The sequence below is a fragment of the Heterocephalus glaber genome, unplaced genomic scaffold (assembly GCF_053883595.1).
Source record: "Heterocephalus glaber isolate CG9 unplaced genomic scaffold, H.glaber_assembly_v1.0 deba00001457, whole genome shotgun sequence".
NCBI lineage: Eukaryota > Metazoa > Chordata > Mammalia > Rodentia > Bathyergidae > Heterocephalus > Heterocephalus glaber.
Genome location: NW_028258305.1, coordinates 20,538,857 through 20,564,816, shown reverse-complemented (window position 1 = coordinate 20,564,816; position 25,960 = coordinate 20,538,857). Strand labels below are relative to the sequence as shown.

The 25,960-nt window shown below is 38.2% G+C and overlaps 1 protein-coding gene across 3 annotated transcripts in view; it reads left to right on the top strand.

Annotated features, from left to right (window-relative positions):
* Positions 1-25,960, top strand: part of Ppp1r21 (protein phosphatase 1 regulatory subunit 21) — a 124,016-nt gene that overhangs the window by 24,874 nt on the left and 73,182 nt on the right. For all 3 annotated transcript variants that reach the window (XR_002392946.2, XM_021253834.2, XM_004839417.3), the window contains exons 10-15: positions 1,901-2,002; positions 2,092-2,180; positions 4,973-5,109; positions 8,058-8,150; positions 17,058-17,185; positions 25,523-25,675. Coding sequence is in view for 2 of the 3 variants with exons in the window: in XM_021253834.2 (XP_021109493.1) it covers positions 1,901-2,002; positions 2,092-2,180; positions 4,973-5,109; positions 8,058-8,150; positions 17,058-17,185; positions 25,523-25,675 (702 nt within the window). In the remaining variant the exon portion in view is untranslated. The remainder of the gene's footprint in view (positions 1-1,900; positions 2,003-2,091; positions 2,181-4,972; positions 5,110-8,057; positions 8,151-17,057; positions 17,186-25,522; positions 25,676-25,960) is intronic.

The following is a 25,960-nucleotide window of genomic DNA, read 5'->3' as shown; positions in this document are numbered from 1 at the left end:
CCTTACGAACAAATCTGACTTACAAACATTTTTCCAAAATGGAACTCATTTATAAGTCAGGGACTTATGTACGAAAAAGACCTGTGTGGTGTAGCTGACCTTTTTCCTTCCTAATGGTGTGGAGTGGGAGTAAAAGTGCTTACCCAGTTGCATCTGGAAGGTGTTTTCAGGATTTGTGAGGCTTAAGCAAGGGATCAGAATAGGTCTGAATATTGCTTCCTGCAGTCCAGTCCATGTGCCTCTTTTTGGCCTCATAGATTCTGCTCCTTTCTTTTCTTTTTTCTTTTTTTTCCTCCCATACCCGAAGCAATATGAGAGAGTTGTACACAAGGTGGGGAATACATGGGGATCCTTGGGGCCATCTTGGAGACCAGGCATCCCTGGGAGAAAATGTAGGAATCTTGCTGTTGGTGTGTCTGGTACTTGTGGTCTGAAATGAGGCATGCCACTCTTCCTGCTGAATCTGATTCTTCTTCCGCACTGGTTTTGTGCATCAGGCAGTATTTCCAAGGGTTGAGTAGTGTTTGTGTTTATAATTATCCAAAGTGCTGATTTATGTAGCAAAGCCTTAGACCTTGGAGTCAGACTTTTTGGGTTCTTGAGCCAGTTTTGCCATATTCTAGCTATTTAGCATCTCTGTGCTTCCATTTCCTCTTCTTTAAAATGGGGTAGAGCACCTACTTCACAGCTATTTATGTTTGAATATTAAATGAGACAATATGTGTAAAGCACTATGTTTAAGTAAATACTCAGTAAAAGTTAGCTCTTACCATCCTCCTTAGGCCTAAAGTAAGCACTTGGTTTTCATCAATTTCAGTCAGATTTTACAAATCTATTGAAGTTCATAAAAATTAAATTTTGGATCTTTGAATTCTCTTTAATGCCACTGTGGGAAAAAGCTTTCAAAAAACCCATATAGCAAAACAGTATTGCCACATTTTAATGTAATCATACTTCTATAATATCAAAATGTATTTTCTATTTAATATTGGTTCTTTGCCTATTAATGGAATTTCATTTAGTTTATTGCCATTTTATACCCACAGGGTGAGAATCAAATGTGTTAAATGTAATTTGTTTAGAACACTCATTATTCTGAAGAATTCATATATTTCTCAATATTTTACCTCTGGTGCTTTGGGCGATGAAAGGCCCAATGTGACTTTTCTGGGATATTTCATAAATGAAAATTACCCTTTTGCTTCCAAATTGTCTAGATGTCTGAAGGATTTTTTTCTGTGAATCTGTTTTTTAGGTTTTTGTTTGTTTTTGGTACTGGGTATTGAACCTGGTCCTAGCTAAGGCTAGCATGAGACCTACCACTGAGCTGTACCGCAGACCCTGCACCTGAATTAGACTTTTCAAAATACTAAGGTACCAGTGATAGCTAAAGATGTTTTTATTCATATTTTCATTTTGATAATTACATTCTTGGGTTTGTTAACCTTGAGTATTATATGCAATAAAAATAAAAAGCTGTCCTCAAAGGACTTGTTCTTTAAAAAATGAGGTACACAACACAAAATCTGTGTCATACACTCTTGGTTTTCAAAGCTGTATTCCTGGGAACCCTCTGGAGAAGTAGGTGTCCTGGGAAGCTGGCCTGCTGATGCTGAGTTGTGCTGAGTTGTGAGGTGCCCTATGCGGGCCCCCGTCCGTTTTCCCAGGACAGGATGCCTGGTTGTCCAGTGTGTTCCCTCCTCTGCTTAATCCATTTGGGATGGGATGGGAGGGAGGGTATTATCTGGGACTGTTAGAGGTAGTATCTGGGCAAAAGCCAGATTTCCCAGAAATGTTTCCAAAAGAATTTAGGTTTATGACTCAGTGGGTCCACTTACAAATGTGTTGATGTTCATTATTTTCCAATAAATTAATTCACAGTTTTTTTCCTCCTGTTTAGTTCTCACAATACCTTCATGAAAATGCATCCTATGTCCGCCCTCTTGAGGAAGGAATGCTTCATTTGTTTGAAAGTATTACAGAAGATACTGTGACTGTCCTGGTAAATTTATTCCTTCTTTTATTTTTGGAAATGGGAGTTCCACTTTGTCTAATAGCACTTTTAACTAAGAAATTATTTTTCTTTTCCAGGAGACAACTGTGAAATTGAAAACATTTTCAGAGCATTTAACTTCCTACATATGTTTCCTTAGGAAGATTCTTCCTTATCAGTTAAAAAGGTACTTCACTTGGAGGTCAGGGAGATTGGGGTCTCTGAGTGGGCTTGACTCTGGAGTTAATAGAACTGTAACATTTGCCTCTTCTGCTTTGATTGACCTGTGTACCATAGCCAGTTTGGACTTTATTGAAAAGGAAAAGTGTGGTTGAGTAGCATAAAGTGGCACTTAAAAAGTTGAGGCTAGTATAGTGGTGCATACATGTCATCCCAGCTACTTGGGAGGCTGAGGCAAGAAGGACACCAGATTGAGGCCAGCCTGGGTAACTTAGTGAGACTGTTTCAAAATAAAAATTAAAAAGAGGGCCGGGGATTTGGCTCAGTGGTTCTGGCGCCTGCCTCGCAAGCTCAAGGTCCTGAGTTGGATCCCCACTACCAAATAAATAAATAAATAAATAAATAAATAAATAGATAGCTAGATAGATGATAGATAGATAGATAGATAGATAGATAGATAGATAGATAGAGCTGGAGTTGCAGCTCAGTGATAGAGTGCTTGCCTAAGCATATGTGAGGCCCTGTGTTCTATCCCCAGTATGGAAGGGAGGAAGAGAGGGAAAAAAGAGAGGAAATAAATTGAATTATAGGCTGTCAGCTGTGGTTTTTTTCAGTACTGTATTATGTGGTTACTATTCTAACCATGTGATGTTATGAATCAGTAGTTTGTTTTGGTTTTTTTGTGATACTGGGAATTGAACTCAGGGACTTGTACATGCTAAGCAAATGCTGTACCACTGAGCTGTCTTCCTAGCCTTTTTTAAAAAAATTTTTTGAGACAGGGTCTCACTATGTTGCCAAGGCTGGCCTTAAACTTATGATCCTTCTGACTCAGCCTCCAGAGTAGATGGGATTATACTCATGTACCACTGTACCTGGCTTGAACCAGTATTTTCAATAATTGTAAATGGCACATATATTGAAAAAAAATCCAATTTGGGGTTTTTATTATCCCTTTACTATAAAGCTCTAGATGGGAGTTATAATTGTTGACTTCTATATCTGGATCTATAATCTTTAGGTATCTTTGAAACAGATTCTTCTTTTTTTATTATTGGTGATTTTTTAAAGCTATAAACTAAAAACTTTAGCCCTCATGTGATATGTTATTTAGTGATCTCTAATAGTCTACCTTAAATATTTCTGGAAAAGCAGGAAAATTTTATATATATATATAAATATATCTCACTGGGAATTTGATAATACTGCTAGTATATTTTTATACTTTTGATCTAAAACTATCAAGATTTCTATTTTATCTCAAGATTTAACCTTTAAAAAAATCAAAGAATAGTACAACTAGAACTTAAAGAATATATTTATTCTTAATAAGATACTATAAGGTTCAGAATATATGTACATTAATTACTTATTAAAATATAAAACTTCATTATTTAAAAAAATCAATGCATATTAAGAAACATCTTATTTCATAATCCTAACCTGACACAGTATTTCATTACCCAAATTCTATGATTTGTTCTTGTGAGAGGATTTTAGGAATCATTGAATTACTGACTAAAGTAATAATTATGAATTACAGTTTTGTTCACATCCTTGCATGTGTTCAGTATAATTAAATTTTTTAAAATTGATTTTATAAGTTTAACATTATAATTGAATATACCTTATTTGGGTTATATTTAAGGTTCTGTTTAAGAACCATATGTAACAAGTACGTGGTGCTTGAAACAGTTATACATTTTTATTTTATATCTGCTTTTTTGGGATTACATTTTTGGGATTTATTTTGTTTTGGAGACAGGTTCTCACTGTGTAGGTCAGGCTGGCCTTGAACTCACTATGTAGCCCAGGTTGGCCTCAAACTCATGGTGACGCTCTTGCCTCAGCCTCCTGAGTACTGGGATTACAGGTGTGTGTCATCACGCCCAGCTTTCATACTTACATTTTTAAAAACTTTATCTAAATCCTTTTTGGATGTGAAGTTCCTATTCTTGGAATGTTTTGTCACATATGCTTTCAGCTTCCTTTGGGAGGAATTCACGTGATTAAATTTTGGGGGGCATTGGTTTAAATACATCTTTAATTGATATGATGACTTGTTCTTTGGTAGTAAATGGGCTCAGAATTGAATAGAGCTGTCTTGCTGAAAGTAAAGTAGAAGTGCCAAGGCAGAGGGATGAGATGTGGTTGTGGTTTCTCTGCTAACTTTTCTGGTTTTGTGTAAAAAGCTTTTATTTTTGCTTATCTAACATTTGTAAATAAACAGTCTTATTGCAAGTACATTTGGTTTTTTTTTTAACCTTATAATTAAGTTTTCCCGATTAGCCATTTAAATTGGAAATGATAAAATATATTCAATGAGTGTTAAACATTTTCTTTTAAATTTGAGCCTCTAATTAGAAATTAGTTTTTCTAATTTGTTTGGCTTTTGAAACTATTACAATGAGAAAAGTTTCTTAGTCTCTGAACCACTGTCAGTGGCAATATTACCAGTTCCAGTTTAATTAATTCTCTTTTGGAATCCAGTGTGCAAATTATTTTCTCCCATAAATATTTAAAGGATTCTTAATAGTTAAGATGTTAAATATTTTAATGTGTTTGTGCTGCTTTTGGGAGGGAAAGATACTGGGCATGTGGCTTTGTCTCTTCCACTTAGTCCTCTTTTCTTCCATTGGATTTTCAGCAACAGTCTTGTGTATCACCGTATAAACATGATCATTCTTTTTTCCGCAAAGTCTGTCTTTGGGTTTAGTGGTTTGAGAACTTAGACGGTTTCTAATAGAAAATTGAACATTGCTCAGGATGCTTACTTTCTAAAAATCTGCCCCTCCATAGTTTAGAAGAAGAATGTGAATCTTCTCTTTGCACGTCTGCGTTGAGAGCCAGGAATCTGGAGCTATCCCAGGACATGAGAAGGATGACGGCTGTGTTTGAGAAGCTGCAGACATATGTCGCTCTTCTCTCTCTGCCAAGTGAGTGGGTCTGCTGTGCATGGCTCCACACGGAGGCTTGAGAGGACAAGAGTTGGAAGAGGGAGATGGTTTTGCCTGTTAGAGTGAGAGGAGCAGAGGATCTGAAGTCAGGGAAAACCTGGAATTCAAATCCTCTTGGGCAAAACACTATTTCTCTCTTTATAAAGTGGAGTTAAATGTTGTGATTATTAAGGATGTAAAATATTAGACTTTAAATGTGCCTTAAATATTAATTACCTTTCTCTCCTTCCTTTTTTTTTGGTATCGGGGATCAAACTGGGATCCTTGTGCTTCTGCAGCAGGCAGCAAAACCACTGAGCTAAATCCCTGGCCCCTCTCTCCTTCCTCTTTTTTACATAGATCAAGCCAAGTCATAAGAATTTGTAGCAGCTTTCTAACAAGCAGCATAGGGAGATTTAGTAGTAAGGATACAATTTGGGGTTTTTTTGGCCTTATTTGAGAAAAGTATTTTTGGGTAATTTCAGTGATGTTTTTAAGAAATGCCATGATTTTTTCTGGTTTGGGATGTAGCTCTGTGGTAGAGCTTTTGCCTACATGTGTGAGGCCCTGGGTTTGATCCCCAGCACCACATACACAGTTGCTGTATACCTGGTACTATGATTTTTTTAGAGCAGCTTTCTTGTGACATAATTTATACACTACACAATTTACTCATTTAAAGTGTATAATTCAGTAGTGTTTTAGTGTACTCACAGACTAATACACACCATTAGTATGGTCAATTTTAGACCATTTTCATTACCTCTAGAAGAATCCATGTATTCTTTAGCCATCACCCTCCTGTTCTGTTTCTCTTCTTACCTAACCCTCAGCAACTTTTTTTTTTCCTTTGGTACCGGGGATCAAACTCAGGTCCTTGCACTTGCTAGGCAGGCGGCGGAAACACTGAGCTAAATCTCCGGCCCTAAGCAACTTCTAATAAACAGTCTGTTCATAGAATTGCACATTCTAGACACTTCATACAAATGGAATCATATAATAAACATGTCTTTATTGTAGCATATGTCAGTACATCATTCTTTTTTATTGCAGAATAATAGTCCATTGTATGGGTGTACCACATTTTATTTACCCATTCATCAGGTAATGGCTATTTGAGTTGTTTTAGCTATTATAAATAATGATGTTCAAGTTTTGTGTGGACATGTCTTTTCTTTTGGGTAGGCACCTAGGGTTAGAATTGCTGGGTCACATGTAACTATGTTTAATTATTTGAGGACCTGCCAGACTGTTTTCCAAAGTGCTCTACCATTTTTGCATTCTTACAAATAATGTTTTTGAGTTCAGATTTCTCCACATCCTCACTAATACTTACTATCTGACTTTTTGATTCTTGCCATCCTAATGGGTATGAGGTGGTATCTCTTGTAGCTTTGATTTGCATTTCCTTATAGAAAATGATGTCAAATGTCTTTCATGTCCTTATAGGCCACATCATTTGTATATTTTCTTCGGTGAAATGTGTATTTGCATGGCTGCCCCTCCCTTCTCTCTTTTCTTTTTTTCTTTTCCCTCCTCCCCTCCCCTCCCCTTCCTGTCTTGCTGTACAGTGTAGGCTGGCCTTGAATTCACAGAATAGTCCAGGCTGGCCTCAAACTTGTGATCCTCCTGCTTCAGCATCTAGAATGGTGGGATTACAAATGTGTGCCAATACACCCAACTCCCTTTCTCCATTTTTAAATTGAGTTATTGGTCTTTTTATTATTGAGTTATAAGAGTTCTTTATTCTAGATACATGTCCCTTATTGGATGTATTATTTCCTACATTTTCTGCCATTTTTTTGTGTTGTCTTCACTTTCCTGATTGTATCTTTTAAAGCACAAAAGTTTTTAATTTTGATGAACTCAAGTTTTTTCTCTCGTTGCTCATGCTTTTGGTGTCATATCTAAGAGTTCATTGTCCAATTTGAGGATATAAAATCTTCTAAGAGTTTGTAGTTTTAGCACTTGAATTTAGTCTTTGATACATTTTGAGTTAATTTTTATATGTAGTGCAAGGTAAGGGCCAAGTTTCATCTTTTCCATATGGACATCAAGTTGTCCCAACTCCATTTATTGAAAAGACAACTCTTTCCTTGTTAAATGGTCTTGGCATCCTTGTTGAGAGAGAGTTGACCATAGAAATATGAATGAATTTATTTCTGGGTTCTCAGTCCTGTTTTACTTTATCTTGATCTCTCTGTCTCCTCTCTCTCTCCTGTGGCAGTAACATACTGTTTTGGTGACAACAGGTAGCTGGGGTTAAGATGAGAAATCCAGCCCTTGGGCCGGGAATTAGAAAGGAGGGTGTCCTGTGTGCCTGGCTTTACTTGCTGGGAGTGGGGTTTCTAATCTCCCTGAGTTGGGAGGGGAGGGAGACAGTGTGTCTTGGTTCAGTACCACAGACTCTTGCTGTTCCTGCTGAGGTATTACAGATTTTCCTGCGTGAATGTTTCTCTATTTGTTGCATATCCTTAGAACTATTTCTAGAAATTTTAAGTGATTTTTTTTTTTATTGTTTTGTAGTTGTCACCAATTTTACTGGGGAGCAGATCTGTGGAGCTTCTCACGATGCTATGCCAGAAGTAGAATTCCATCCTCTTTGAAGAATTATGTTTTAGTGCTGTTCAGGAAAAATTAATGTGTAGGGAATGAAAAAATAAGCAAGATGAGAATCACACAGACATTCATTTCAAAAAGAATCATGAAAGACCAGTTACAACCTAGGAAATCAGTTTTGATTCTCAACCATAAAAAATGTGGATATGGGGATGCAAATCAGTTAGATGTGCCTTAGCTTATCACCATTATATATGAATGTGTCTGTAGAGGTTTTTAAGAACAATTATTTCCAGAATATTATAATCAATCTTCAATCTCTGTGTTCCTCAAAGTAGAAGGAGGTGGTGGGCAGGAAAATGCTTAGATTTGTGATTTTGCTTTCCTAGGTACACAACCAGATGGACTCGTGCGGACAAACTACAGTTCGGTTTTAACAAATGTTGGTGCTGCTCTGCATGGTTTCCATGATGTCATGAAAGGTGAGCCCTGGAAAAGAACATAAATGAGCTTAGAACCTTTATGCCTTTTCCTCAGATCTACGTGAAGGAGATTTAAACAAATACTGCCAAGGGCTAAAGACTCCAGATAAAGGCTCGGTAGCATTTGCCTTACATGGAAGTGCACAGCTACTGCCTTCTGGTTTTCCCATCTGCTTCTTTTTGAAGGTAAACAGAGAACTGATGAGAAATCCTTGTGCACAGTACTTTAGCATTACACAGATTTCATGCAGGTGTGTGGATCTTACCAAACCAGACATGCTATTCAGTCGCATGTAGCAGAGTACTTAACACTTGTTAGAACTCAAGCATGAAGGAATTGAGAAAATCAAAGTCCCCAGAAAGAACAAGTAACTTTCCACCATCCTGTGTATTTTGATATTTAAAATATCTGTTTTAAGTCTCGTCTTGTTTAGCAAAACCTTAAGAAATGTAGGTCTTTTTAAAACCTACATCAGTTTACAATTGCTTTTGGACTCCTAAGAATATAGTCTGCCAACTGTCAGAGGTGAATCTTTTAAAGCCTTTCATGTGCTTCTTAGCATGTGATTCTGAGTCCTGACAAGCTGTAGTTCTGTGTTGCTTTTAGATTCCTCAGCCTGCCCCTCTTCTTTTCCTTTTAGAGACTTGGGCAAGGGATGCAGAAGAGACGGGAGTGATTCTTAAGGACTGTTGGAAGTAGACCAGGTGCCTAGATGATTCACTGTGATGTTTAGTTAACAGTTCGTGACTCATTTTACAGAAAGTAATTTTTAAAATCTTAAAGCTGTTTTGTATAACATGTGTAAGGGGGCATAGTGGTATGGTCTTGTAGACAGGCACATACATACCTCTGGTGCTGGGATTCATTTTTTGTCTCAGCAGTGTTTCTGAGCATACCGTTCCGTTTGGTGGAGAGTGGGTCTTCCCTGGCTTATCTTCAGTTTACCTGTAAAAGTCACTGCTTTTGGAGCTAGCCCTGGTTTCGGGAATCACAGCTTTGGCTAGGTAGTCTGGGTGGTGTTGACAGTAGTCAACCTTGACCCTGCAGAACTTGGTCTGGTCTGCAGAAAAACCAAGGGACAGATGCTTTATTACTGCACAGCCTTTGTCTTGAGAGCCTAGGACCTGGCTGTCATTCTCCATTCCAGATTTTTACTTAACCTAGAACTAGGCCATCAGAACCACAAGTGCCTCTTTGGCTCTGGATTTTTTGTTTTGTCTTTTAAATTTCCAATGGGATATTATGATTTGTTCCTGCCAGTGGTTTCTCCAGAATTTCTAGATAGGAGGTGCTAGAATAATGGACAATAACTATTGAACTAACTTCATTTACATACAAAATCTTGGTTTTTATTTGCTTTCTTAAATTCATCAACAGTACACAGTTTTCTAAAGATGCTCTTGATCATACATTATAAAAAATCAAGAAGATGCCAAATGGTCCAAAGCAAAATGTGTTAGTGTTGCTGTTTGGCATGAGCTTATGGAGATTATGGGAGGGTCAGAAGCCTCTGTAGGCTTTGTGTGCTGCCACTTCTCTCTGGTTTTGAGAAATGAAGATATATGAAGAAAGACTGGGGGGAAACATGAAGGATGTTGGCAGACAGATTAGGGGGCCCTGTTGCTATGTTTGCAGTTCAAGTCCAGGGACTATTGTGTATCTCTTGTGAAAACTGATACACAACAGCACACATCGAATATAGTTGTTATGGTACAATTATGATCCAGTTCTAAATCTGCTCTTATACTAAGAATTTTGCTGTTACTTTCCATGTGAGCATTGTTAACGTTTATGATACAAAATAAACTTGTAGCAAATGACTCTGTAGCAACTAGTAAATACACTTTTGTCATACTTTCAGATCCAAAAATGTGTCATTACAAAATGTTTCTTTTTTAGGAATAAATTGAAAGTTTGTTAGTCAGAAATAAACAAAAAACCCCAATAAACACAAATGAGACCTTAAGTGACATTAGCAGATAAATTTTTATTTTAAGAACTTTTATTTCAAATCTCTGCCATTCCACTTTGCCCTGAATAATTTGCTTGATCTAATTTGGAAATAAGGAGGAAAGGTGGGTAGGCTGGTTGGTAGGCTGTTCCCAGTGTAAAAGGAGAGATAGCTTTAAAAATGTGTATCCCATATGGAATTAAAATGGGACCGAAATAATCTTTGAATAAGTGTCATTCTGTATGAGAATTATTTGATCTTTAATCTCAGAAATCTAAAGCAGGTAGATTCATATAAAACATAAAAGGAAAAATAAATCTATGGTCTAGGACATGTGATTGCTTATATACTTTTGGAATTAAAATTTAATCCTGTAATCCCAGCACTCAGGAGGCTGAGACAGGAGCATTGCTGTGAGTTCAAGGCTAGTCTGGGCTATATAGTGAGTTTGAGGCTGGCCTGAACTGCATGGTGAGACCTTGTCTCAAAACAAAACAAGAAAAACCAAAATTCAATATAGTGATATCTTGGTTCATGAATGCTTCTATTTGTGAACAACCCGGCTTGCAAAAAGAAATGTTCAGTAAAATTTTGCTTCCGTTCGAAAACTCTGCATCGGTGGTGAACATGACTGTGGCCATTTTCCCTTCTCTGACACATGGTCATGGCTTCCTCTAGTTGAGATCATGGTTGCAGACAGACCTGTGCACACTTGCTGTGAACCTTTTTGTGTGCTTTTAAGCACATATGGTACTGTGCAGTATTACTCAACCCAGCATGGCTCCAGAGAAAGTGCAGAGCAAGCATGGTGGTAAAAAGAATGTGCAGAGCGGTAATGAAGGTGATGAGAATGTGCAGAGTAAGAGTAGTAAGAAGAATTTGAAGAAAATAATGATTGACTTGAAGAAGAAAATTGTAGAAAAGCATGAGCATGGTATTTGTGTGACTGATCTGGTCTTGGAGTACAAGATAGCGAAGTTGACAATCTTGACTATTTGGAAGAATAAAGATGCCATCAAAGGAGCTGATGAGGCAGAATGATGTTAACCAAGCAGAGGTCACAAGTGCTGGAAGAGGTGGAAAAACTTTTGTTACTGTGGTTGAATGAGAAACAGCTGGCAGGTAATAGCATTAGTGAAACTGATCTGTGAAAAAGCCAGGAAATTGAAGAGTAATTTACTGCAAGAAAACCCCTTTACAAGTGCTACAAGTGATGAATTTAAAGCCAGAAGAGAGTAGTTTGATAAATTCCACAGGAGAAGTGGCATCCACAGTGTGATAAGACATAGACTTCCAGTTCTGACAGGGCCACTGCAAAAACCTATAAGAAAGACTTGGTGAAATCCATGAAGACAGAAGGATGGTGTCGCTCAACAGGTGTTCAACTGGGATGAAACAGGGCTCTTCTGGAATAAGATGCCAAATAGAACCTATATCACACAGGAGGAGAAGGCACTGCCGGGGCACAAGCACATGAAGGACAGGTTGACCCTTTTGTGGTGTACAAACGCAAGTGCTGATCTGAAGATTAAGCCACTACTGGTGGACTATTCCTAGACCCCTCATACTTTCAAGGAACAGAATGTGAACAGGCCTGAATGCCTGTTATGTGACCCAGTGCAAAAGCTTGGGTTCCATGCATGGGGTGTTCACATCCACTGTTAAGAAATATCTTTCTGGCCGGGGATTTAGCTCAGTGGTTTCGCCGCCTGCTGTGCAAGCGCAAGGACCCGAGTTCGATCCCCGGCACCAAAAAAAAAGAAATATCTTTCTGGCTAGGGATTTAGCTCAGTGGTTTCGCCGCCTGCTGCACAAGTGCAAGGTCCTGAGTTTGATCCCCGGTACCAAAAAAAAAAAAATAGAAATATCTTTCTGACAACCAACTGCCTGAAGGGTCCCTTCTTCTGATGACAGTGCCCCAGCACACCCTCCAGCCTTGGTGGACGATATGGATGCTGAGTAGGACCTCATAAAAGTTAAGTTCCTTCCCCCCAACATGACCCCTCTTCTGCAGCCTATGGATCAGCAAATGGTCTGCAACTTCAAGGAACTGTATACAAAGGTGCTTTTTACCACGTGTTTTAATGTCACTGAAGAGATGTCCTTGACTCTGAAACAGAGTTCCGGAAGAATCATTTCAATGCCCTCCACTGCATCAACCTCATTGACAAAGCCTGGGAAGATGTCACTTATTGGACTTAGCCTGGAGAAAACTGGCCAGAATGTGTCACTGAACATGACTTTGAAGGTCTGATGCACAGGTAGTGGAGGAGATTGTGTCCAGGTACAGGAGTATGGGTCTGGATGTCCATGGTGCAGACATGGAAGAGCTGGTGATGGAAGAACTTGCTGAACTCCAGAGTGAGCAGCAAAAGGTGCTTGTTGAGGATCATTCCAGTGAGGAAGAGGAAGAGAGGGAGGAAGTTAGCCGTGATGTGATAAAATCTATTATGGAAAAATGGAATGGGTGCCAGGATTTCTTTGAGATATACCACCCCAACATAACTGCAATGAACAGTTGAATCTGATTAATGATAATGTGGTTTCATCTCCGGAGGGTTATGCAGCACAGGAAAGACAAGTGATGTTAGACAGATTTTTCATCAAAATTGACTTTTCAGCTAAGAGGCAAAGAAGAGAGGAAACCCCTGAAGTTCTCTCTGCTGTCCTTATGGAGGGGGACTCTCCCTCCTCTCCCCCCACCTTCCTGTCCTCCACACCAGAAGTTGCCTCAAGCAAGGTTAGTATTCTCTCTCTTCATACTATATACTGTACTGTATTTTGTTTCATACTTTTTGTAGTTAAAAAAATACATAATGGTTTAGAACAGATTAATCTTATTTACATTGAACCTTATGGGGAAAATTAATTTGGTTCATGACCAGAATTGTAGAATGCATTAAGTTTGTAAACCAAGGTACTGCTGTATCAAGAGTACTTTATGATGGGCCGGGGATTTAGCTCAGTGGTTTTGCCGCCTGTTGCGCAAGCACAAGGACCAGAGTTCGATCCCCGGTACCAAAAAAAAAAAAAGAGTACTTTATGACAAATCTACTGTCAGCATCACATTAAATGGGCAAAAACTGAAAGCGTGTTTTCTAAAATCAGGAACAAGACAGGGTTGTCCATGCTTACCACTCCTGTTCAATATAGCACTTGAAACTTCAGCTAGATCAAGCAGGCAAGAGAAAGAAATAAAAGGGATACATATAGGAAAGGAAGAAGTCAAACTCCTTACTTGCTAATAACACGATCCTTTATATAGAAGACCAAAAAACTCCTAGGACTAATGAACAAATTCAGCTAAATAGTAGGATACAAATAAATACACAAAAACCACTGAGAAAGTTAGGAAAACAATCCCATGCACAATAGTTTCAGAAAAATTAAATACTTACCAAGGAAGTGAAAGACTTTTATAACAAAAACTATAGTATCTTGAAAAAAAGAGATTGACCAGGACATCTCCCTGTTCCTGGATGGGCAGCACCAAAACTGTCAAAATGACCATATTACCAAAAATGACAATATAGATTTAATACAATCAAATACCAATGGCATTCTTCACAGAACTAGAAAAAAACAATCCTAAACTTTATATGGAACCAGAAGAGACACAGAATAGCAAAAGCAGTTCTGAGCAACAAGAGCACAGCAGGAGGCATCACAATACCTGACTTCAAGATATATTGCAAAGCTATAGTGATAAAAACAGCAAGTTACTGGCACAAAAACAGGCATGTGGATCAGTGGAACAGAATAGAAGAAGCAGAAACAACCCTAGACACATTCAGCCATCTGATCTTTGACAGAGGGGCCAAAAAATACAGTGGAAAAAAGCCTCTTTAGCAAGTGGTGCTGGGAAAACTGCTTACCCACATGCAGAAGAATGAATCGAGATCTGTATCTCTCAACCTGTACCAAAATGAAACCAAACTGGATTACAGACCTAGATTTAAAACAGAAACACTGAATCTACTGGAAGATAAAGTAGGTAACACTTTTGAAGACATAGGCATTGGGCAAGAGCTTTCTGAATAGAATCCCAGTTGTACAAGAAATAACACTGAGAATCAACAGATGGATTATATCAAATTAAAAAGCTTTTGCATAGCAAAGGACACAACCCACAGAGTGAAGAGACAACCTACAAGTATGGGAAAAACTTTTTGCCAGGTACTTCTTGTACAGAAGGCTAATATCTAGAATTTATAAAAAACTCACATAACAAGAAATGCTGTGAGGTTGTGAGGAGAAAGGGGCCCTTCTACATTCTTGGTGGAAATGTAAGCTAGTAAACCACAATGGAAATCAGTATGAAGATTCCTTAAAAGACTAAAAACAAATTCTATTCTACCTAGCTATTCCTCTACTAGGTAACTTTCCCAAAGAGTTAAAGGCATCATATTAGAGTCATAATATGATAGACATCGTATTATGTAGCATATTATAGATACATGCATACCCATGTTTATAGTAGCACAATACTCAATAAGTAAATCTTGGAAGCAGCTTAATATGTTCATCAACAGACTGAATAAAGAAAATGTATATATACACAATGGAGTATTAGCCATAAAGAAGGATAAATTTGAGTTATTTAGAAAGATGGATACACCTTGAAACTATAATGCTAAGTGGAAAAAGCAGAATAAGGTTAAATATCATGTGGTTTCTCTTATATGAGAAATCCAAAGTATAAATAAAGAATGAAATAAAAGACAGATGATCGGAAACAGGAAAGTAGATCTTTTGCAGACAGGAAGGGGATTTGGGAATGGAGGGAAAAGGGAGGAGAGAAGGCAAAGAGAAAGCAAAATGGAGTAATATTTCATATATGTATAGGTACCAACTCCCCATGATGATGGTGTATGTACTCTAATAAAAAAGGAAGGAAAAAAGGGACACCCTAAGTAATTAAAATATTTGGATCAAATAAAGGGTAAACCATTGATTTGGGACAAGTATAGCAATATTGTTCTTAGTATTATACCTCTTTCAAAAGTACCTCAGTTACCTGCTAAATAACCAAGATTGTGTACTAAGCAAGTCATACATTGTATGCTCTTCGAGTAAAATGTTGAACAAAACTGTTTGTGGTATATAGCCAGAAAATGTCTGCTTCAGGGGAGCAAATTTAGTACACAGACACTCAATTTTTATACAGTTGGATATCTTACAAGTCTACAGAGGATAATTGTTTATTTATAAAATACATTGAACATAAGCTGGGTGTGGTGGTGCACACTCGTAATCCCAGCACTTGGGAGTCTGAGGCAGGAGGATTACCTTGAGTTCGAGGCCAGCATGGGCTACATAGTGAGTTCAAGACCAACCTGAACTACATAATGAGACCCTGTCTCAGGGGAAAAGAAAAAAAAAAAGTATATATATATATATATAATATATATATACACATATATGTATGAGACACATAATAGTAATGTACTAATTGGTCAGTTCTTTTGTTAGTATACAGTTACGATTTAGTAACCTAAGATGTTATGGAAAAGGGCCAGGGATTTAGCTCAGTGGTTCTGCCACCTGCCTTGTAGGTGCAAGGTCCAGAGTTCAATCCCCAGTACCAAAAAAAATCGTGAAAGAAGACTGAAACACTAACTATTCTGTAAATCTGAAACTATACTAAATTAAAGTTGTATATAGGTTTATAATGTATATAAATATATGTATTAATCAATTCTCTGGTTTTAAAGTTTTAGTAAAAATATCTTTCATGGAACATGAAATATCAATATCAAATGCCATTTCTTTCCAAATAGTCTTATTTCTCCTTTTAATTACATATAATCTAAAATCAGCTAAATTTCTTGATTCTGAATAAATTCTTTGCATACAGTTTCTTTAGTTAATTTCCTTGTTTGTGATTTATTTTTAGCTTTGTTGGTAATGGTAATTAGTTTTCTTTAACTGAAATATCTTTAAAAAGTCAAGGGAGCCCAGACATAGTTGGACATCCCTGTAATCCCAGAATGCTGGGAGGCTGAGGCAGGAGGATTGCTACTTTGAACCCATCCTGGGTAAATTAGTGACCTAGTAAGACCCTGTTTCAAAATAAAAAATCAAAAAAGAGCTGGAGTTGTAGCTCAGTGTGAAGTGCTTGGGTTCAATCCCCAGGACTAGAAAAAAGAAAAACAAAAAAGGTCAGTGGCAGTTATATTGCAAACTTTTTTTTACTTAAAAATGTAATTACCTAGCCGGCGATTTAGCTCTGCCGCCTGCCTTGCAAGCGTAAGGTCCAGAGTTCAATCCCTGGTACCGAAAAAGAAAAAAATGTAATTACCCTTTACTGTAAACCAGTGTTGTCATAATAATTCTCCTAGTTTCTCTTATTTCCAGGGCAAACTGTTTCAGAGACCCCCAAAAGCCCAAAAGATAGCCCTTTAGCTGGCCTTACCTACAGCTCCTCTCTGAACCCTTTTGTATTTAAGCCTCTCTGCTGTGCTTCGCCAGCCCCAGGTACTTGTTGTGATACTGCTGGGCACAGGAAGCCATGTGGTGGAGCACCCAGTCCTGTCTGGCTGTGCTCATTGCTGTTCAGGTGACACTGACAAGCTCAGTGTCCTGTGTTGATGTCACGCCTGCTTTGCACTCCTGCTCCAGCCTCGAGAGTGCCGGTAGTCTGTCCAAATTTAGCTCTGACTGGTAAATCCTGTCAGGACCATGGACTCAACACTAAAATAAACGCTGGTCCTTACCTGAGGACAGATCAGACCCAGGCTGGTGGCCAAGGTGCAGATGGCATTGAAACCCTCCTTTCATTCTGCTTAGATTTGTAGCTCAGTGGATTCTCAGCACAGTCCTGATACTCGGAACCTTTCTTTGTCAGATTTACTTTATGAATTTGTAGGAGTAAATATGAGAAGAAAGGGGGCTAGTCAATTGTATGTGAATTGTACATAGATAGTAATGAGTTTTCATTCTAATGCTTTTATAGATATTTCTAAACATTACAGTCAGAAAGCTACAATAGAGCATGAACTTCCAACAGCAACACAGAAGCTGATAACAACTAATGACTGTATCCTGTCGTCTGTAGTAGCATTAACAAATGGAGCAGGAAAGGTAATTATTCTTTGGCTTATTTTGACCGTAATTTATTAAGTACACTTGGTTATGTTTATTTAATGACAGGAAAATTGATCTGTAAAAGGATTTGGGACTGTGAAACCTTTTCTAAATAGTCGCTCTTTTTGTTCTCTATACCCAGTTTTGATTTATTTTTTGTATCTCCTTTTAAAAATTATTTATTTTTAATTTTTATTAGTACATGTTTGCAGTACCTAATTCAATTTTTATTTTTAATTTTGTTCAGCTTTAGATTTAATCATCTACTCAGTATTTGAAACAATATGGGGACAGGAATTTGGCTCAGTGGTTTCACCGCCTGCTGCACAAGTGCAAGGACCCTAGTTCAATCCCCGGTACCAAAAATAAAAAAAAAAAAAAAAAAAAAAAAAAACCAATATGGTTTGGGGGCTGGGGATTTAGCTCAGTGGTTCTGGTGCCTGGCTTGCAAGCACAAGGTCCTGAGTTTGATCCCCGGTACCAAAAAATAAGAAAATAAAAAAAATAAAACAGCATGGTAGTGACTGGCATTTGTGATAAGGGAGTGAATCATTCACTGTTATGTTTTAATGCAAGATTGGGTAATTTGAAGATTCAAAATAGATCTTTGTGAATATCAAAGATCTATTATATAAAACCATGGGAACATAGAGAAAAATGAAAAAAGAATTTAATACCACTTCTGTTACTATTTTGCCACATTCTGTGTTTTTTGTTTTTGTTTGTTTGTTTTTTTGTTTTTTGATATCACTTGTGACAGTACTGCCTCTGTGGTTTTGTATCGTAGCAGTTCCTTTAAAGTGACTTTAATATGTATCTTTCACTGAACTGTTAATATTAGATAATGGTCATTTGGGTCATTCCATACCTACTTATTATAAACTGACCCAACTGCAGTTTCTTTAAAAAACCTTTGTGGATATTCTGGCTTCTGCAGAAGTCTTACTCCAGTGTCACACTGTCACCAGTACTTTTAATGATTAGGGTTTCTTCAAGATCTCTCCATGTGGATAAAACCAGAGACTGTTTTCAGAATTACCTTAAAGTATTTATTGCAGCAACTCAACATAATTTCTCAAGGAAATGCTAATTTCTGTATATGTCTTTGAACTTCATTCTTTTTTCTTTTTTAATTTTTATTTTATCAGTACGTTTGCAGTGTACAGTGATTACATTCATCATGGGGAGTTGGTACATGTATCAACATCGCAACTTCAGATTTTCTTCAGGTGTTTTAAATCAAATCAGAAGTGAGCATAGGTCATGTTGGACAGTCAATATCATCCTTCCTAAACTTGGACTAGCCTTTTTGACTGTTGGAGCTTAGGGCCATAATTAAAGTAGTGTTTGTGTGTAGGTGTGTGTGTGTGTGTGTGTGTGTGTGTGCGCGCGCGCGCGCGCTTTGGCAGTACTAGATTGAACCCAGAGCCTTTGCACTGGCTGTGTCCCCAGCCCTTTTTCTGTTTTTCATTTTTTTTTTAAATTCTTTTATTGGTACATATTAGGTATACAACACAATTACATTTCTCATTGGGAACTTGTACCTTTATATGATGCATCGTGGTTCTTATTTTTTTCCCATTCCTAGCCCTCCCTTCACCCCCTCCACCCTTCCCTATTAACAAAGACTTTATTTCCATTTTTTCCATTTCTTATCATTTTTCCTTTCCCTTCTTTCCTTTCCCCTGCCCCTCCCACTATCCCTACCCCTTTGGACCTTTTCTTCCTATTTTGCATTATCGATTATTCATTCTAATCATTGGTACATTTTAGGTATACAATATAATGACATTCATCTCTCTTGGTTCTTATTTTTCTCCCTTCAACCCCTCCATTCCTCCCTATTTACAAAGATTTTGTTCCTATTTTTCCATTTTCTCATATTAATTCCATACCCTTCTTTCCTTTCCCCTATCCCTCCCACTTCCTTCCCCTTTGCCCCTTTTCTTCCTATTTCACATTGCCTGTTACACATTTTAGCCCTTATATACACTTTCTGTTTCTCACACCAGAGAAACTATTTGATATTTATACATGTGTGTCCTATTTATTTCACTTCAGAGTATCGCCTCAATGTGCATCTATTTAGCTATAAATGTCTCTAATTTCTCATTTTTTATGGCTGAGTAGTACTCCATTTTATTTAAAAAACCCCACATTTTCTTTATCCCGTCTCCAGTTGATGGGCATTTGGGCTGTTTCCAAGTTTTAGCTATCAAAAAGTGCTGCTATGAACATGGGTGCACATATATCACTGTGGTATGATTCTTTGAATTCTTTGGGGAAGATCCCCAACAGTGGAATAGCAGGCTCAAATGGGACTTCCAGTCCTGTTTCTTTGAGGTATCTCCATACTGATTTCCACAGTGGTTGCACCAATCTACACTTCCACCAGCAGGGTTCCTCTTTCCCCACAGTCCCGCCAGCATTTGTTACTGGTTGATTTCATGATAGCAGCCATTCTTTCTGGAGTGAGGTGGAATCTCAGCATTGTTTTCATTTGCATCTCTCAAATGACCAGTGATGTTGAACATCTTTTCATGTATTTATTTGCTATTTCTACTTCTTTGTCTGAGAAATGTCTGTTCATTTCAGAGGCCCATTTTTGGATTGGGTCTTTACATTTGGGAGGTCTGATCTTTTTAAGTTCTTTATAGATTTGAGATAGTAGACCTTTGTCTGAGGAAGAGCAGGTGAAGATTTTTTCCCACATTGTGGGTTGTCTCTTCACACTGCTGGTGGTTTTTCTTACTGTGCAGAAGCTTTTTAATAAGAAGAGATCCCATTTGTTGGTTGTTTGTGCTAGTTCACAGGTAACTGAGGTTTTGTTCATAAAATCTTTACCTACGCTGATGTCTTCAAGAGTTCTACCTAACCTCTATTCCAACTGGTTCAGAGTTTCTATTTTAATATTTAGATCTTTAATCCATTTCAATTTTAATTTAGTGCATGGCAAGAGATATAGGTCTAGTTTTAATCTTTGGCAAGTTGAAGCCCAGTTTTTCCAGCACCATTTATTAAAGAGGCTATCTTTCCTCCAGTGAGGATGTTTGGCTCCTTCATCGAAGATAAGATGGCTGAGTGTGTCTGGAGTTGTTTCTGCATCTTCTAATCTGTTCCACTGATCCTCAGGTCTGTTTCTTTGCCAGTACCATGCTGTTTTTATCACAGTAGCTTTGTAGTAGAGTTGCAGGTTGGGGATTGTGATACCCCCTGCCATGTCTCTGTTACCTAGAATTGCTTTTGCTATTCTGGGTCTCTTCTTGTTCCAAATGAATTTTTGGATTGTTTTCTCAAGGTCCATGAAGTATGCTGCTGGGATCTCAATTGGAATTGCATTAAATCTATATAGCAGTTTTGGAAGTATGGCCATTTTCACTATATTAATCCTTCCTACCCAGGAGCAGGGGATGTCTGTCCATTTTCTGGTATCATCTTCAATCTCTCTTTTCAGAGTGCTATAGTTTTCAGAGAAGAGGTCTTTGATTTCTTTCGTTAGGATGATTCCTAGGTATTTCAGTTTTTTGGATGCTATTGTGAAAGGAATTATTTGCCCTATTTCTCTCTCAGTGAGTCTGTCATTGGTGTAGAGGAAAGCTATTGATTTTTGTGTGTTGACCTTGTAACCAGCTACTTGACTGAATTTGGTTATTAAGTCTAGAAGACTTTTGGTGGAGTTCTTGGAGTCTTCTATATAGAGTATCATGTCATCTTCAAATAATGACAATTTGACTTCTTCATTACCTATCTTTATTCCTTTTATTTCTTTCTGTTGTCTAATTGCTGTGGCTAATGTTTCCAGAACTATATTGAACAAGAGTAGTGATAGTGGACATCCTTGTCTTGTTCCTGATTTTAGTGTGAAGGATTTCAGTTTTTGACCCTTTAGTATGATATTGGCTGTTGGTTTTTCATAGATGGCTTTTATCAGTTTGAGGTAGAGACCATCTATTCCAATTTTTTGTAGAGTTTTTATCATAAATGCATGATGGATTTTGTCAAATGCTTTTTCTGCGTCTATGGAGATAATCATATGGTTTTTGTCCTTGTCTCTATTGATATAGTATATTACATTGATTGATTTGTGTATGTTGAACGATCCCTGCATCCCTGGGATGAATCCCTCTTGATCAGGGTGTATGATCTTCTTGATGATCTTCTGTATTCTATTTGCCAATATCTTAGTAAGGATTTTTGCATCTATGTTCATTAGTGAGATTGACCTATAGTTCTCCTGTTTGGTTGAGTCTTTCTCTGCTTTGGGGATCAAGGTGATGCTTGCTTCCAGGAATGAATTTGGGAGTGTTGCTTCCCTTTCAATTTCATTGAAGAGTTTAAACAGTAGTGGCAGCAGTTTCTCTCTACATGTCTTGTAGAATTCAGCAGTGAATCCATCAGGGCCCTGGCTTTTCTTAGTTGTTAAGTTTTTAATTATGTTTTCAATTTCATTGGTTGATACTGGGTTGTTTAGAATTTTTAGATCTTCTTCATTCAACTTTGGTAATTCATATGTATCTAGGAATCTGTCCATTTCTTCTGTGTTGTCCATCTTATTGGTGTATAGCTTCTGGAAGTAGGTATTGATGATCCTCTGGATTTCTGCTGAGTCTATTGTCCTTTCACCCTTTTCATTCCTAATTGCATGGATTTGGGCCTTTTCTTTCCTTTTTCTGATAAGGTTGGCTAAGGGTTTGTCAATTTTGTTGATTCTTTCGAAGAACCAACTCTTGGCTTCATTGATTTTTTTGTATCGTTCTCTTAGTCTCCATTGCATTGATTTCTCCTCTGATCTTTATAATTTCCTCCCTTGTATGAGCTTTGGGGATGTCCTGCTCTTCTTTTTCTAGAAGCTCGAGGTTCAGCATGAGGTTGTTTAATTGGGCTTCTGTTTTCCTAATATGCGTATTCACTGCTATGAATTTCCCTCATAAGACTGCTTTCATTGTGTCCCATAGATTCTGATAATGTTTTACTGTCATTGTCATTTAATTGAAGGAACTGTCTGATTTCTTCTTTAATTTCCTCTATGACCCATTGGTTGTTCAGAAGTGTGTTGTTCAATTTCCACGTGTTCATGAAATTTTTTGAGTTTCTTTTGCTATGGATCTCCAATTTCATCGCACTATGGTCTGATAATATACAGGGGATAACTTCAATTCCTTTGCACTTACTTAAACATGTTCTTTGTGTGAGTATGTGGTCTATTTTTGAGAATGACCCATGTGCAGCTGAGAAGAATGTGTATTCTGATTTTGTGGGGTGGAAGACTCTGTAAACATCTGTTAAGTTCATTTGTTCAAGAGTTCGATTGAGTTGTATTTCATTACTTATTTTTAGTCTAGTTGATCTATCTATTTGTGACAGTGGGGTGTTGAGGTCCCCCACTACAATTGTATTAGTGCATATATGACTTTTCATGTCTGTTAGTATTTGTTTTATATAGTTGGGTGCACTAGTGTTTGGTGCATAGATATTTATGATGGTCATCTCTTCCTCTTGGATTGTTCCCTTTACTAGGATGTAGTGTCCTTCTTCGTCTCTCTTAATCAGTGTTGGTTTGAAATTTACTTGATCTGCAAACAGGATAGCTACTCCTGCTTTTTTTCAGGTTCCCATCGCATGAAGTATTGTTTTCCACCCTTTAACTTTCAGTCTATGAGTTTCCTTTTGAATTAAGTATGTTTCTTGTATGCAGCATATTGTTGGATTTTGCTTCTTGACCCATTCTGCCAGTCTATTTCTTTTGATTGGTGAATTGAGACCATTAACATTGATGGTTATAACTGAAATGTATTGATGTATTCTTTTTGTTGGGTTCTCCCCCTTTACATTTAATTTCTTGTCGTGCCAGATAGGTTCATTCTGCTTTGCTTCCTGGGGTTGTGATCCTCAATGTCTGTTCCTAGGATACTGTGTAAAATTCTTTGGAGTGCTGGTTTGGTATTCACGAAGTTCCTAAGGTGCTCTTTGTCATGAAAGTGCCTTATTTCTCCATCAATTTTGAAAGATAGTTTTGCAGGGTACGTCAATCTGGGTTTGAGGCTGTTTTCTTTTAGGGCTTGGAATATGTCACTTCAAGCTCTTCTTGCCTTGATGGTTTGTGTTGAGAAGTCTGCTGTGATTCTGATGGGCTTTCCTTTGTATGTGATTTGTTTCTTTTCTCTAACTGCTTGTAGAACTTTGTTCTTCTGTTGAGTTTCTGGAATCTTAACAATTATATGCCTATGTGTAGATTTTTTTTGATCAAGGCTATTTGGGCTCCCGAAAGCCCCTTCCTCTGGGCCGGGAGCAGCGGGATGTTTGGCTGCCTGGAAGCCCCTTCCTCTGGACCAGGAGCAGTGGGACAGTGGCTCAGAAGCCCCTACCTCTGGGCCGGGAGCAGCTGGACGGAAGGCAGCCCAAAAGCCCTTTCCTCTGGCCTGGGAGCGGCAGGAGGGATGGTGGCCGGGCAGCCCCTTCCTCTGGACCAGGAGCAGTGGGACGGCAGCTCAGAAGCCCCTACCTCTGGGTAGGAATTCTTTAAATGCTGAGAACTTGATTAGCTCCAGTACCGTAGTCTGATGGTCCAGTGTCCTCTGCATCTTTATAGTGTGGAACCAGGTGGCTGTACAGAGAAGAGGCCAAAGGAACAGGGTGGGGGTGTCCAGTGGATTGCTGCCTGAGCATGGGCTGATTCAGTGTTTTCTGCATGACTGGCGACCTTGGAACCACGTCCACAGACCGACCTGTCTGCAGTGGGCTGATTCGGTGTTTTCCGCGTGACTCGCGACCTCGGGACCTGGTCCCCAGACCTGCCTGTCTGCAGGGGGCTGATTTGGTGTTTTCCGCAGGACTGGCGACCTCGGGACCACGTCCACAGACCTGCCTGTCTGCAGCGGGCTGATGCGGTGTTTTCAGCGCGACTCTGTTTTTCATTTTGAGACAGGGTCTCACTGAGTTCCCTTGCCTCAGCTTCCCATAGTGCTGGAATTACAGGGTTCATCCCTACTGACTCGTTTTTAGCTCCTTCACCTACAGCATGCCAGAATCTTTCTCAGGGTAACTTTGATTCTATTAAAAAATTGTGAAAAAAGAATGTTGATGTTTTACATGAACCTCTGCATTTCCTCCATTTTAAGAAAACAATGAAATATTAAAACCTGTGTATTTCATGCTTTTATTAGCTTTGCTTTGCCTGAAACCTTAAAATGTTGTTTCAGAGAAAGGTATCTATCTTTATTCACCAGGAATATATAGCTCAAGATTTTTGGAATACTCTTTTCATTAAATGCTATCTAACATAGACTTTTATTTAACATAATGAAGCATTAATGTAAAATACAACCTTCAAATTATCAGTGACTAAATGCTTAATTTTAGAGCAGTTTTTGCTAAAGTGGAACAGTCTGTTTCACAAATCACTTTTTCATATTTATCAAGATAGAATCCGCTTATGTATAGAAGATTTATTTTTCTGGCTACGACATTTAGCCAAACATTTTTGTTTATATCACCATTTCACATAGCACTGTAGATTCAAAATCATGTCTCACAAAATTATAGTCATATATCTTTTTGTGGCTGCTTATATAGATTTAACAGATATTAAATCTCTTTTTAGTTTTCTATTTATAATTCACAAATTGAGATTTGCAGAATTAAATTTAGGTGAGGATTATACAGTCAAGATGCTTATTTCATGAATTCTGTTGGAATATAAAATGTTCAGTATTAAAATACAAATGGAGTAAATAATCCCAAATGTGGATGTTTTGAGATCAGTGTAGAAATTAATGAGGTAAACAGCTTATGAAATTCACCTGTAGAATAAATTAGACTCAATTTTGGTTTTCACAAAGACATTGTCTACACTAGGACATATCAGAAGCCAGTTCTCTTTTTTAAAGTTTTTATTTTTTTGAGATAGGGTCTTGCTATGTAATTCAGGCTGGCTTTGAACTCACTGTGTAGCCCAGGCTGGCCTCCAACTTTGGGCAGTCCTCCTGTCTCAGCCTCCCGAGTGCTAGGATTACAGACATACACCACCATGCCTTGCAGAAGTCAGTTCTCAATGTTTACACCATATTATCCTTTTATCATGTTTCATTGCCTGGGTCAGTGGTGGCTAACTTATGGCCGGTGTGCCACAGTGGGCCGTTTGTTATCTTTGAAAGCTCTAAAACGTTTCCCATCACTGGCCTAGGTGTTCTCAGATAAATAAATGTGGGCTTTGGAGCAGGTGTTGAAATTTCATTTTCATCTCAAAGTGTTTTTAAACTTCTCGGAAAGCTGTAGATAAGAATTTTAGATTACTGTTGGAAAAAAGAATCTGTCTTCTTGTCCCACGTTGTTTAGATGGCATCTTTCTTCAGCAACAATGTGGACTGCTTCATTGCTTCGCTCAGCTACGGGCCCCAAGCAGCCAGCAGGTTCACCAGCCCTCCGGCAGCGGCATGCATGCTGCAGTACAAGAAGAGAGCAGCTGCCTACATGAAGGCCCTGAGAAAGGTGTGTGAGCTGCTGGGAGTGCATGCCCTGGAGAGAGACTTAGGAACTGTTCAGAGCGTGGCAAGAGCTTTTCCACTGTCCCTGTTGTTTAGATTTTACCCAGTTTGGAGGTGAAGTTGTTCGGTGAGTTTTGGGGGTGTCTTTGGTGAGGAGCAAGTGGCAGACCCAAACCTTAGCTGGTAAGCACAGGCCTGGTGGCTCCTGTCCCCTGTGCCTGGGTTGTCATAGGCTGACAGGCAGTAAATATTCAACTTCAACAAATCTTAAACTTGTAGAAATAAAAAA